Genomic DNA, 15176 nt, shown 5'->3' on the forward strand with positions numbered 1-15176 from the left:
ATGTGTCTGTTGGCCATCTGTATTTCTTCTTTGGAGACATATCTGTTCATTCTTCTGCCCATTTTTAAATTGGATTATTTGAGTGTTGAGTTGTATCAGTTCTTTTATGTATTTTCGACACTAATCTTTTATTGGATACATGAATTGCAAATATCTTTTCAATTCATTAGGTTGTCTCTAGCTTTGTTGATTGTTTCCTTTGCTGTGAAGAAACGTTTTATTTTGATGTAGACCCAATAGTTTATTTTTGCTTCTGTTTTCTTTGCCTCAGGAGACACATCTAGAAAGATGCTGTTATGGTCAGTGTCAGAGAAATTACTATCTATGCTTCCTTCTATGGTTTTTATGGTTTCAGGCCTCACATTTAGGTCTTTAGTCCATTTTGAGTTTTTTGGCATATGATGTGAGAAAGTGGTCCAGTTTCATTCTTTTGCACGTAGCTGTCCAGTTTTCCCAACGCCATTTGTTGAAGAGACTATCTTTTTCCCATTGTATATTCTTGTCTCCTTTGCTGAAGATTAAGCGACCATGTAATTGTGGGTTTACTTCTAGGCTTTCTATTCTGCTCTATTGACCTACAAGTCTATTTTTGTGTAAGTAACATACTGTTTTGATTACTTGTAATATAACTTGAAACCTGGAATTGTGATAACACCAGTTTTGTTTTTCTTTTTCAAGATTGCTTTGGCTATTTGGGTGGTTCCATACAAAGTTTAGGATTGTTTGTTCTAGTTCTGTGAAAAATGCTGTTGGTACTTGGCTAGGGATTACAATAAGTCCATAGATTACTTTGGGTAGTAGAGCCAGTTTGACAATATTTGTTCTTTCAATCCATAAGCATGGAATGTCTTACCATTTCTTTAGATCATCTTTAATTCTTTCAACAATTTTTTTTATAGTTTTCAGAATACAGGTCTTTTACCTCTTTGATTAAGTTTATTCCTAGGTATTTTATTATTTTTGTAATTGTAAATGGGATTGTTTTCTTAATTTCTCTTTTTGCTTTTTAGAAATGCAATGGATTTCTCTACATGGGGATTTTCTATTCTGTGAGTTTACTGAATTCATTTATCAGGTCTAGTAGTTTTTTGGTGTCATCCTTAAGGTTTTCTATATAGTATCATCTCATCTGTGAATAGTGAAACTTTTACTTCTTCTTTACCAATTTGGAAGCCCTTTATTTCTTCCTCTTATCTGATTTCTATGGCTAGGACTTCCAGTACTATGCTGAATAAAAGTAGTGAGAATGGACATCTTGTCTTGTTTCTGATCTTAGGGGAAAAGCTCTCAGTTTTTCACCATTGAGTATAACGTTAACTGTGGATTTTTCATATAAGGCCATTATTATGTTGAGGTATTTTCCCTCTAAACCAACTTTGTTGAGGGTTTTATCATAGATGGATATTGTACTCTGTAAAATGGTTTTTCTGCATCTATTGAAATGATCATAAGGTTTTTATCCTTTCTCTTAATAATGTGATATATCACACTGATTGATTTGCAAATACCAAACCACCCTTGCATTCCAGAAATAAATCCCATTGATCAGAGTGAATAATTTTTTAATGTATTGATGGATTTGTCTTGCTAATATTTTGTTGAGGATTTTTGCATCTATGTTCACCAGAGATATTAGCCCGTAGTTCTGTTGTTTTGTCTTTATCTAGTTTTGGAACCAGGATAATGCTGACCTATTAGAATGAATTCAGGAGTGTTACTTCTTATTTTATTTTTTGGAAAAGTTTGAGAAGAATAGGTATTAGCTCTTCTCTAAATATATGATAGACTCACCTGTGAAGACATCTGGACTTTTTTGGTTGGGAGTTTTTTGATTACTGATTCAATTTCATTGCTGGTAATTGGTATGTTCAAATTTTCTATTTCTTCCTCTTTCAGTTTTGGTAGATTATATGTGTCTATGAATTTATCATCTCTTCTAGGTTGTCCAGCTTGTTGGCATATAATTTTTCATAACATTCTCTTATAATCCTTTGTATTTCTGTGGTATTAGTTACTTCTCTTTTCATTCTGATTTTGTTTGAGTTCTTTTTTTTTTTTTTGTATGAGTCTGGCCAGCGATTGATCAATTTTGTTTACCTGTTCAGAGTTAATCCTAGTTTCATTGATCTCTTCTATTTTCTTTCTTTCTTGTTTCATTTATTTCTTCTCTAATCATTATTTCCTTTCTTCTGCTGGATTTGGGTCTTGTTCTTCTTTTTCAACTCTTTTAGGTGTGAGGTTGGGTTGTTTGAAATTTTTCTTGATTCTTGAGGTAGGCCTGTGTTGCTATACACATCCCTCTTACAATCACTTTTACTGCATCTCAAAGATTTTGAATCATTGTGTTTTCATTTTCATTTGTCTCCATATATATTTTTTAAAATTTCTTCTTTGATTTCTTGGTTGATCCATTCATTGTTTAGTTGCATATTATTTAACCTCTGTGAAGATGTGGTCTTTCCAGATTTTTTCCTTTTTTTTTTTTAGATTTTTAAAATTTATTTATTTGACAGAGAGAGAGAGATGACAAGTAGGCAGAGAGGCAGGCAGAGACAGAGAGAAGGGGAAGCAGGTTCCCCGCTGAACAGAGAGCCCGATGTAGGGCTTGATCCCGGGACCCTGGGATCATGACCTGAGCTGAAGGCAGAGGCCCTAACCCACTGAGCCACCCAGGTGCCCCCAGATTTTTTCTTTTAAGCTAAACAAATAAAGTACATTCAAGCCCAGACTCATGTGAGGTTGGGTCAATGGTTTTTAAGTCTGTGGAGTCTTGTACCTTAATGAAGACTCAGGTTCTCAATATCTAAAACTGGCATAATAAAAACTGCTTACAGGGATGTTTCAAGGATTAAAGGGGATAGGAAATACAAAGTGCAAACTGCACATTTGATACATAGCAGGTGTTCAATAAAAAGAGCTTCCTTCTCCATTCCTAATCCTCAAATCAATTAAAAAGCTTCCTCTTTTGCTTATGCTAATTTCCTCATTCAGAAATAGCATTTCTCTTCAGCATAATTTTTCATGCATCTCTTAAGATAGACTTTCACATTCTGTTAATTTTCTATAAACTAATGTCATTTAAGACACTGGATCTTAGACTCGCCAGCTGTCTTGATTTATTTCTGTGTTTCAAGTGTTTTTCTAAATTCAGTTCTTTGAAGACAAGAGCAGTGGGCACATAATTTATGTTCAACACACTGATAAATGAAACAGTCCTCTCACAAAACAAAGAGTAGTACACCAACACAGAGCACATGCCTATAGGAGGCTGACCAACAACTGAGAGCACAAAGGGGCCATGTGATTGCCGCCAGGGGAAACAGAGAGGTGGTCAGGGGAAAACACAGATATATACGTGTATATAAAAATTACATACTGTATGTAACACAGTATATAAACAATCAATCATAAATTCATAAAATAGGTACTGATTTTATCATTTTCCCTATAGTAGGCACTAGGTAAAACACTTACAGAAAGAATAAGTCACTGGAAATATATCCCATAATCATAGTATATTTAAACAAGACTTATAGATAGAAACATTCAACTCACAGTATAACAGTATCTTCCTTTGAGGTAATACAAAAAGGGTTCTTCAGGTAAAAATTGGATTGCTTTATCTAAATGTTCCTGAAAGAAAAATCAAAACAAATACCATCTCTCAGATTTCAGGCAGTGATGAATGAAAGTATGCCTAGTCAATTCAAATGGGCTTTACAGTGTTGTTTGGTCCTCCTCCTCAATCCTTAGCATTAATACAAGTAAGTCTTACCAATAATTCAATTTTCGGGAATGACTGCCCGTAACTAGAACAAGACTGTGACTATGAAACAATCTGAGGATTCTGAAGGGGTGGGGGGTGGGAGGTTGGGGGAACCAGGTGGTGGGTATTAAAGAGGGCACAGATTGCATGGAGCACTGGGTGTGCTGCAAAAACAAGGAATACTGTTATGCTGAAAATAAAAATAAAAATAAAAATAAAGTAAAAAAAAAAAGACTGTGACTATGATTTAATTAAGCAATGTATAATTTAAAGCCAAATGTCACTATAAAAATAGAAAACGTCCAAGTGACATTTTTGTCTGCCCATGTCTTGCCAAGCTAGTACTTACTATTGGGAAGCATCCTTGCAAATATCAAATGATGGGGATATAACGGGAGAAAGAACAGCAGAACTAGGTGATGAAGGAATCTACTCCCCTGACGTTATTGTAATGGTCATAGGGAGCTGGAAGACAAACCCTGACCATTTATATTGAGCTATGAAAGCTACAGGCACATTATAAATGATGTACATGTACATTATCTGTTTTATTCACTCATCATGTTAAGTTTAAGCCTTCAATTGGATTCTACTCCTCCTGCCACATCAATATGCAAGAAATGTTAACTAATTAGTCCCCATCATGTTGATGATATTGGTGAGTTCATGACCAAAAGACTAATCCTCAGTCTTTGAACAAGTAATACTCGTCTACTCTGTGACTACTTTCAAGTTCCAGAATAATAATAATCTTCAAATTCCCAAGTAGTTTCATTCTTTTTTGTGTGGTATGATGTAAAGACTGTTACTTCATTTAAATAAAAAAGATAAATTCCTTGAGATTAATTCATTGAATAATTTGATTTATATCTTTTAAGGAAACAGATAGGTCCATTAAAATATTTTTAATACCAAGAAATACCTTGAAGCGATGTCCATAGTTGATTTTGTTTTGTAAGCCCTCAAACTCAGATACATAGCCACACAGAACCGCATACCTGAAAAGAATAAAAACAGCGGAGAGCGTGTGAACTTTTAACCATCAAAATACCATCAAATATAACATTTTAAAAATATTTCTTGCATTTATTAATATTTGGCAGAAGTATTCATACAGATGCAAGGGCATCTTTATGAAAATAAAATAAAATGAAATGAAAAAAATAAAATGAAAAAAAACAAAAAACAAACAAAAAAAACACCTGACATGAACATGAGGCCAGTTTCCTCACCTGTGGCAGGGGAAAATAACACCATCTCCTACATCCCGTACGTATGCCAGAACACCTTGAACACATAATTGCTTAGCGTACTACCTGCCACAGAGTGAGTGCTGAGAAACGGGAGTGGCTGCTACCACCAACACCAACATCAAGGTCACAAAGAGGCTCTCTGAAGAAGTCTAGTCACACAGGTGATAAACTGAAAAATATATTGTATCCTCATATCCCTGCTCCTCCTTAATAAAAATAAAAATAAAAATTTCACAGCCTCCCTTAATGTCATTTGAAAACAAAAACAAATACCGTGACTAAAACAAAATTAAAGGTAGTTTCAGAATACGCTTTTCCGAAAAACTCCCCATGTCCTTCGATCCTTCCTTGGAAACAATGCAAACCAGAATAGCGTTTCCCATGAATTGTTTACTTTTTTTTCCCCACTTGGAATACAAAAGTTACATCAATAATTATTTGACATAAATTGGGTGTGATACTTGTTCAGCAATTTGCTCACTTTGAAATCTGGGGATGCATTACTCTTTATATCAGAGTGTTTCTGTTTCAAGTCTCCAGAGTATTTCAGAGTATTTCTGTCTGAGGCAAAATATTCACTTACCTAAATATTTCAAGAGTACGTATTAATTTTTACTTGCACTGTCATAATCGAAATGAAATATGTAATTTTGGGTATTTATCTTGATCATTCCTGTAGATCAGCATAACTTTCAAGTACAAAAATGAAGTGAACAATTTTCTTAATTTGGAACAGGAAGACCCTTCCTGAACACAAAAGATGACATAATTCACACAACTTATGACACCAACAAAACAGTCACTTTTCAGTTATGATTTGTTTGACCTCTGAATTTCCAGTTTCTATATAATCAACCAAATCTGCTATAGAAGAAACAAGAATGATGACTAAATCAACCTATCGAAAATAATCTGAGAGCCTAACTAGATTAGGAGATACTACGACTCACAAATTCGATCACCAGACTACATTACACACAGCTCTCTGCACCCACCAGAGACTGAGCATGGAGGAAAAGTTGACCAGAGAAAGACTCAAGAGTTTCCTTGTAAAACTGCTACCGTCACCTCCAGCCTCACCATGGTCTTTTGCTCTCTGTCATTTTGTTCAGGGAGTTCCAGAAAGTGGAGCAGAATCCCATACATCTATTTCCCCCAATGCTCCCATTTTTTTATGGGCATTATCATTTTCTCATTCACTTGGGCTTAAAACCTTAGGCCACTTTAAAAAAAAATAAGTTTTTATTTTAAAATAGCCTGAGATTTATAGGAAAGTTGCAAAGATGGTACAGAGAGTTCTCATACACCCATATTCTGTTTTCTCTCCTGTTTACATATTACTTTACATTTTTGTAGTTTTTTTGGTACATTTTGTACTGTTTACATATTACAGTACATTTATCACAAGTCTACCAATTCTGTCAAGCAATACTGATACATAATTTTTACAATGTACCAATAGTAATACATTATTATTAATTAAACTCCAAGCTTTATTCAGATTCTCATGTTTTTCCCTAAGTTAAATATTGACACTTTTCTCTCCATCCCTCCTTCCACATTTATCCCTGTTAACTCACACCTGTGAAAATCTTTTGAATTGCTTTTGTCATTCATCATACATCCTCTTCTAGTTTTGTGTTACTTGCAACTTTTATAAATGTACCTATTCTATCTTTACCCACTGACAAAATTATGGAACACACCAGTGTCTAAGATACAGACCTGGAACCCTAGAATCACCTCCAGATTGACAATGATGTTGCCAACAGTTATTCTGTTGAGTAGCTGAGGCTTGAACCCTTCTCTCTACGTGGGTAACCCAGAGGACTCCCCACATTTCTGCATCTTGTCCATAAGAACATTATAAGTAAACTTACATTAATGCCTTGCTTAAATCCAGATGTACCAGCTCAATTTCCCTACTCTATATGCTGGCAAAGAAATAAAAAACAAATCATGTCACATTTTTAGAAAAATCTGTTTGAACTTTCTCATCCAGAGATTTACAGAAAAACCGAAATATGTGCACTGGAATCAAAAGAAAAGAATCTATGTTCGCTGATCTAGAGTGCTGGGATCAATCATCTATTCTGTTAAACGTCAGCATCAGAGCAACTCCATGCACAGCCCTAGGCTTCGACACTGCTTTCTCAGCATGCTCTCTCCAAGCTCCTCTAAGTGAGGAAAAAAGGGAAAAAACCCTCTATGACTTATGCATATTTCATATAATGAATATATGCATATTTCATATAATGAATGTCATTATATGAAATATACACATTTCTCTTATAAATAATCAGTCTTAATGCTTCTCATAATCTTTTATGAAGTCTGTTTCTTTCTTTTTTTCCCCCTGAGCTGAGATCAAGAATCGGATGCTTAACTGACTGAGCCACCCAGGCACCCCTTGAAGTCTGTTTCTTCAAAGTCTAAAATATTGCTTATCTTCCTACATATTCTAAGTTCAAAGTTCACCTGACCTCAAAGGATCATCGCTTTTTTTTTGGCAATCAGTTCCACTTATGTCTCTGTGTGTCTGCGTGCTTTTGTTCTTTTATGCTGTTCATCTTTAAACATGTAATTTAAACAGTCTCAAGTTGACGGGAACTCTGAAGAACGGTAATTCACAACATGGTCCATTACCTCCATCTAGAGGTCATTCTCACCGTAAATACTTTGACAAAAATTTCGATTTTCTTTGCATTGATATCGAATATATCTTTAATAAATGACCAACATTCCTGCTTTAACTACTAAAATTACCCCATTAGTTTCCCTGCATACTTCTTATTCAGCACAAATGCTATTTACACTGTAGGAAAGCAGTAGAAAAATAATGTAAAAGGAAAAAATACTGAGTATCTAGGAGTAAGAGATCTGGTTGTTGTTTTTTTATTTATTGTGTGACTCTTGCTTACTAATCAGCATATACCCCCCCACAACAGACCCCCTAAACACACTACCTGGCTCCTCCTTATCTATAAAGTGGAAACAGGTTGCTCTGTGACTCCTGTGCTGTAAACATTTGGATATAATTTGTGAACAGTAGAGCACAACAAATATGTAAGACATTAGTTGTAATTAAGGTCAGGCCTATTGGGCTAACAAACTAAATCCTCAGTGATTTTACTCTCTTGGTTCTAGAAGTATTTTAGACTGGGTACAACAAAAACAAGAATTTGTAGCAAACATTTTAGGCTTTGGGGTCAGACAGTGAAGGTTGCAACTATTCAACTTCATTGCTGTGCACAAATGCATAGGTGTGGCTGTGAGCCAATAAAACTATTTATGAAAATAGGCAGTCAGCCCCAGGATGTACTTTGTCATTTATGCTGAATGAATGAGAAAATGTCTCAACACCCCCAAAAAGACTTTTTATGATATTTTTATTACAATTAATTATGGAATCTGTTAACCAAATTTTAACCACTGCTTCTCAAGTCAAACTTTTTTTTTTTTTTAAGATTTATTTATTTATTTATTTGACAGAGAGATCACAAGTAGAGAGGCAGGCAGAGAGGGAGAGAGGGAGAGAGAGAGAGAGAAGCAGGCTCCCCGCTAAGCAGAGAGCCCGACGCGGGACTCGATCCCAGGACCCCGAGATCACGACCCGAGCCGAAGGCAGCGGCTTAACCCACTGAGCCACCCAGGTGCCCTCAAGTCAAACTTTTAATTTCTTTTATCATTACCTTAAGCCTCTACTATTTAATTGAATGAAAACTCTTGTATTCACTACATACAATATAATATATTCTAAGAACTAAGATAAAATTGACATTTGAATTTATCAAATTTTACTAACTGATTAGATGTTAACTTTTTTAAAAGTTTAAAACTGATACTGAACATGACATGTGCAACACAGTTGGATGACTACTGTGTGTGTGTGTGTGTGTGTGTGTGTATAAGATTTAAACTTGGAGTCAAATACCATAGTTATAAACAAGGCAATCTGTTCACAACAAAAAGTGAAATAAGATGAACAAAAGCAAGGAAGCCAGACTAGTGTACGGCAGACCAGGTAGACTATGAGGGCAGAGTTACGGATAATTTCTTCTTACAAGATAGATTTCAAGGTACTTATGTAGCCCCCAGGGAAGACTTATGAAAATTCCTCTAGGAAAATGTGAAGCTTACATAGATAAATGCCCTCAAGTTGAGGACTGAAATCCACTGTCTATTTTAAGTGTGATCTTTCATGGACGCAGATCTATATGTGGGAGAAGGAAAAGGACAACAGAGGAAGAGCAATGCAGCGGGAGGGAGAGGAGGAGCAGCTCAGAGTTAAGAGTAAGTAGGGCTTTGGGGTTCTTTCTTCATCTAAACCTCGTCAACCAGCTCCCAAACCTCCAGTATCAAAGGAGATGAAGAGTGTGTCCTGATCAATACAAATTCATTACAGTTACGACTAAAGGTAGAAGAACAGAAGTACCTCAATGCATTCCTCTGTTCATTTATTAATACTGATGTGCACATTAGATGAGAAGGTCTATTTGGCTGTAGAAATGATAGCCAGGACCCTTACTTACTGGGAAAATGATCTTAAAAGATACGTACCAGGAAGTTAACTGCAAAACTGCCTTTCTGCTAGAGTTGCGGCAGAGGGACCAGGGGCATAGAACAATACTTCACTTTAGGTGCTCCAATTCCTAAAGCCAGAAGTTCTACTGCCCGTGCATGACACCTTAAGGAAATGACTGACAGGCTCTGCTGGGCTCAGCCCTGCGCCCTTCTCCAGGCTATAGAAGAGAAGATAGAGGAGGATTCTTGCAAATGGGCGGACAGTGGGCTCTGACTCCCCACCTTTTCATGGAAGGGGGCAGGAGGGAGGCTTGCACCTCATCTTAAGCCAAGTGAGAGCAGATCAAAAGACCTGTTTTTACTTTGGCCTGTGTCCCTTAGGGGCCATAAAAAAATGTCCTTGACTCCTAAGCAGAGAAGCTTAGATGAGCGTGTGGAGGAGCTCCCCCTGCTGGTGGCGGAGTAAAGAAACAGCTCTGCTTTGAGAAAATGGGTCTGCATTTCAGAGTTAGCCAGTGGAATGAAAATGAATTTCCTGTGGAACAAATGTGGACCTGCAGAAAGGGAGACATTGTGAGAGAGATATTGCCTAAAAGTGCTCCAGAAGAATAAAAATAATCCCGAAGAGCGGTAGGTTTCTGGAAACCTAGGTCTGAGAGAAGGATCGTAAATTAACTTACTATTGTTATCTTCCTAGCACCTGAAGTACCTCTGTTGCTGAAAGGAACTAAAAGATGTTGTAAAAATGCAACCACAGGGGTGCCTGGGTGGCTTGATGGGTGAAGCATCTGCTTTCCGCTCAAGTTGTGATCTTGGAGTCCTGGGATCCCTGCTCATCAGGGAGTTTCCTCTGCCCCTCACCCTGCTCATGCTTTCTCTCTCTCAAATAAGTAAAAAAATAAAATCTTAAAGAAAAATGCAACCAAAGAGTGTTAATTTAAAACAATATATTTCTTATTTGTGTTTTATAATTCTAAACATACAAAGGATCCAAGAATAATTCTTGGATTCTTGCATTCAAGAATAAATTTGTTTCCCCAAGGATATTCACCTACCCAATGAATTAAATTCCCTTTGTTTGAGCTTTCTTATATTCCCTATATTAAAATGGCTCCTCTTTGACATGTAGAATTTGTACACATGGACTCATTAAGGTAAAAGAAATGAATTCTTTGAAGCACTCTTCCTACATTTCATTTAGAAACATGGTATCAATTCAATATTTGTTTTCAAACAAAACATTAAATTATATTTAATTAGAATTTATCACATTCAAAGGCACTGCACTTGGTTGATTCACCTATGAAATCTTCAGTGAAAGTTTACTTTGACTATATTAAAATATATATACTATAAAATACATGAGAATAAGAATATTTACTGTGCTATCTACTAAATATATTTTTCAGTGAATGTGACAGGTGAAACAGGTCAATAATATCTTAAAAATCAATTGTAACTTACATAGAGGCGTATGAAGGTTTAAAAAGACTAAAAAGTTCTATGTACTTACCACAGATGACAATGTCCATTCATGGGTGCTCTAGTGATAGCTCTCTCCCCTAATGTCTTTCCTGAAAGACAAATGTACTTACAGTTAGTACTTTCACATGAGTTGGTGGACGAGTGGATTATTGAATTAAGTCAGTGGTTCCGAAAATATGGTCCCAAGACTGGAAGCATCGCCTGGGAACTTGTTAGAAAAGTGAATTTGGGACTACGAGGGAGAACTCATTCCCTAACAAAGTCTGGGCTCAGCAATCTGTCTTAACTAGCCTCTAGAGATTCTTCTGTATGCTCAAGTTTAGGTCTACTGGACTAAGTGATGGAACCTAGTGTAAGAAAAGTCATTTGATCATTATTTGAAAGCAAAGAAAATGGATGCAGAAACTAAAAGCAAGATGAAGAAAGAGAGAGCGAGGCAGAGGACAGAGTGCTAACTCCATCTAAAGGGAAGGCTTCCCAGGGAACAGGCTCTGTACATAAATAATCATTCCAAATCATGTCCCTTAGTTTTAGGATTACTTTTCATAATGTCATAATTACTTTGGATAGAGGTTTGTCTATTGGCCTGAAAAGTCAAAACATTTGTTACAAAACTGAACATTCTGAAAATTCTTCTCTAAAAGAGGCTGCTTTGTCTTGTGCCATCTCCTTTTCCCCTGCTCCATGTTTTTGCTGTCGCCTTGAAGAGAATATCCAGGGATCTGCGAAATGCTCTTCCAAATAAGTGGTTGAGATAATCTTTATAAATAAGGATCTTTTATTCTAAAACCATTCTATTTGTTAATATGTTAAGGTGGTACACTCTGTATTTGATAGCTCTATCCATGAAGAAAACCATCCTGTGTAGAAATCTACCAGAACTAGAAAAAATTACAAAGTGAAGTGTTTTAATACTGACATTGAATCGTAGACATATATTAAAAGAGTAATTTTTAAATAAATGATTGAAAAGCAGTTTTAAACGTACATTTAAATATTAGAAACAAAATCAATATTTTACCTCCTTGGCCAAATGAGCAAAAATAGCTTTGAGTCCACAACCACAAGCCCGAAATAGAGTCCATTACCCTGAGACTAGGAAAGGACACTCGGTAGTAGGCAGGAGGGTTCTGCAGCCTCACTGATCCAACGGAAGTCCGATAGGAAAGCTGTTTTCCTTAGGACATCATACTTTGTGATCTATTTGAGACACTTACACTGCTCTTTTAATTCTGGCAATTATAATAATGTTCCTTTAGATAAAAGATTCATATTTTGTTTGGAAGACAAATTATGATCAGAGTACTTCAAAAGAGGCCTGTGTAAGGCTCCACCCCAGCGAGAGGGTGCGGAAAGAATTCTGCACTCCTCGGCCATCACATTTTCCCCTGGCACAACAACTTTATTTTTTATTTTTTTAAAGTGTTTATTTATTTATTTGACAGAGAAGGAGAAAGCACAAGTAAGTGGGGGTGGGGGGGATGGAGGAGGGAGAGGGAGAAGCAGGCTCCCCACTGAGCAAGGAACCCCATGTGGGACTTGATTCCAGGACCTTGGGATCATGATCTGACCCAAAAGCAAACTCTTAACCGACTAAGTCACTCAGGCACCACCTCCCGCACCATTAAAAAAAAAATTTAAATACTCTATTATAGGGAATAACATTCAGTACTTCCTCTTCCCTCATGCGGAGCTCCAGTGTCCTCCAACACTGGTCTCAGCTCAAGCCTATTTTTGTCATTGCCTTTCCCAGGTACTCACTGCCTGAACCCTTCATATGATGGGCTGCCTCAATGTTGATCTTTCTAGCAAGTTCCTTAATGTAGCATCACCTTAATCACATTCACCTCCCTCTTCTCTCCCTTCTCTCTCACCCTCCACCCCTCATTTTAACATTGTTCCTGGACACGGTAATTTCCAATAAATACTTCCTAAATGGAGAGGAAAAAGAATTATTTTTTAATATATTTCAGTATCTGAATGAATGCATTTGAGGCTTTCACTCCTTTTCCATGACATCATAAATGTTTCTTTTTAAAATAGATCCTATTCCAATCTATGTTCCATTTGTCCCCCAATTTCCTCCAGCCCATTACTTTTTCCATTTTTACCACCTCGTTCATTAACTCAATTAAACTTCTACTACATTTAAGAATAGAGATCCCAAGTAATTTCACCTATGAGAGACTCTTACTTCCCTAGGAAAGCCTTCCCTGCCTCGACCCCCAGCCCCTGCCATCATATCCTTGCTGTTATTACTCTTAAAGTCCTGCATTCTCTTTCCTCACAATGGCTTTCCTTCTGTTTCCTTTTATGTACAGTTATTTCAATAATACTGCTTCCCCAACAAAGCCATCGGTTCATCTAGGGTCTGACAACATGTGATTTTGCTATCATTTCTACCTCCTATCACACACAGGAGGAATCTCAATGCCCAGGGTAGGGCAAGTGCATACAAGAAATAAAAAAGTATCTGATACTGATGAATGTTGAAACAGTTTACATGGGATATCCTGTGACTTTCTTAGTAGATGCAAACACAAATCAGTTTTTTCTCTTTGTGCAAAAGTCACTGGAGGAGGAAATCTACAAGTGGAAGGAATGTAATTACAAGGAGTTTGAAGATACTACCTTCTTAGAAATTAAAATGACAGTGAGACTGGAATGAGGTCTGTGGTATCATTATGCTTTGCTGTTTCTTCCTTATGCTATCTTAGAGGAAGAAAGGTTGGAAAAGAGGAGGTTTGGAATAAAAGAAGAATTAAAGAAATTCTGATGTCAGATTACTATGCTGAAGCTCAGAGAAATGGCAACTACAGGGTTTTTTGCAAGAAAGGGTTTTGATATTTAATGAGAGTCAAGGTGAGATATATATTTATATATATTTAAATATGTATTTATGTATATTTACATATACTATATATTTATATATTTATTATTTATATATATAAATATTTGACATCCCGGCTGTTTTTCTTTTGTTGTTACTATGGAAAATTTCAAAAACATGCAAAAAAGTATAGAGTACAGTATAATAAACAACCAGGTACTGTATGCCTTAGCATAAACGATGATCAACTCAAGGCTAATCTTGTTTTAGCAAGATGAACTTTGTAAAAAAAACCACTGAAAAAAACCCTGAAGTTCTACCTTATAGTAATCAGGGAGGGTTATTTTAATTGTACTGAAGACAACTATCTTCTGCCTCTTTTCCTCCTCAAATATTACCTCTGAACATTTTGTCTTTCTGTGATTTTATAATCTTTCAGTTGCCTATTCTAATATGCTCAAACATTTAAAAAATATATATACTTTAGCTCTAAAAAACCCTTTCTGTCAGGGCTGGGTAGCTCAGGGGGTTAAAGCCTCTGCCTTCAGCTCAGGTCATGATCTCAGGGTCCTGGGATGAAGCCCTGCATCGGGCTCTCTGCTCAGCAGGGAGCCTGCTTCCTCCTCTCTCTCTCTCTCTGCCTGCCTCTTTGCCTACATGCGATCTCTGTCAAATAAATAAAATCTTAAAAAAAAACACCAACCTTTCTGTCCTTAGACTATGTATATTTTTCAGTACTAGGATATATTAAAATAAATTAAACATATTGGTTCTAGCTTAGGTAATTTAAATTTGATTAACATTCATTAATGGGTTATTATAGATAATGACTGCATTTGAGGATAATCAATCTTTACAAAATACTTACCGACATTAGCATAATGTTTTTTTTCTTGTGCGTTAGTAGATAGCTCATACATGTCTCCATAAGCACGGGCTAACCGCCATATAAACTCTATTTCATCTCTAAACTGAAAAGACAGAACTGTATATTAGATTAACTCAGTAACTTGACAAGACTATAAATGTTTTCCCCTGCAACTTCTAAAAAAGTAGGCAGGTGAACTGACATTTATGGATGACTGAATCTATTCATGTGCATACAACATTTTCAATTCAAATATTCATGGCTACAAAATGTGATTTAATACAGTGTTGCATTTGGATCTTAAAACTAAGGAGGGTTATGGAGACACTAGCTCTACACCAACATGGAAGAGAGAAGGGACAGGTGTCAGACTCGGTGAGTTTTCCCTGGATTATAGTATCCTCTTTTTATTTTCCTTTCTAAGTTATCTACCTTCAATATAATGCCCCA

General features: G+C 36.2%; 1 protein-coding gene across 6 annotated transcripts in view; it reads right to left on the reverse strand.

Annotated features, from left to right (window-relative positions):
* RMDN2 (regulator of microtubule dynamics 2) overlaps positions 1-15176 on the reverse strand; it is a 63307-nt gene that overhangs the window by 21167 nt on the left and 26964 nt on the right. For all 6 annotated transcript variants that reach the window (XM_044261731.1, XM_044261732.1, XM_044261730.1 and 3 more), the window contains exons 5-8: positions 14727-14829; positions 11057-11117; positions 4689-4764; positions 3556-3633 (exon numbers count right to left, since the gene is read on the reverse strand). In XM_044261731.1, the coding sequence (XP_044117666.1) occupies positions 3556-3633; positions 4689-4764; positions 11057-11117; positions 14727-14829 (318 nt within the window). The remainder of the gene's footprint in view (positions 1-3555; positions 3634-4688; positions 4765-11056; positions 11118-14726; positions 14830-15176) is intronic.

The sequence above is a fragment of the Neovison vison genome, chromosome 8 (genome assembly GCF_020171115.1).
Source record: "Neovison vison isolate M4711 chromosome 8, ASM_NN_V1, whole genome shotgun sequence".
Classification (NCBI taxonomy): Eukaryota; Metazoa; Chordata; class Mammalia; order Carnivora; family Mustelidae; genus Neogale; species Neogale vison.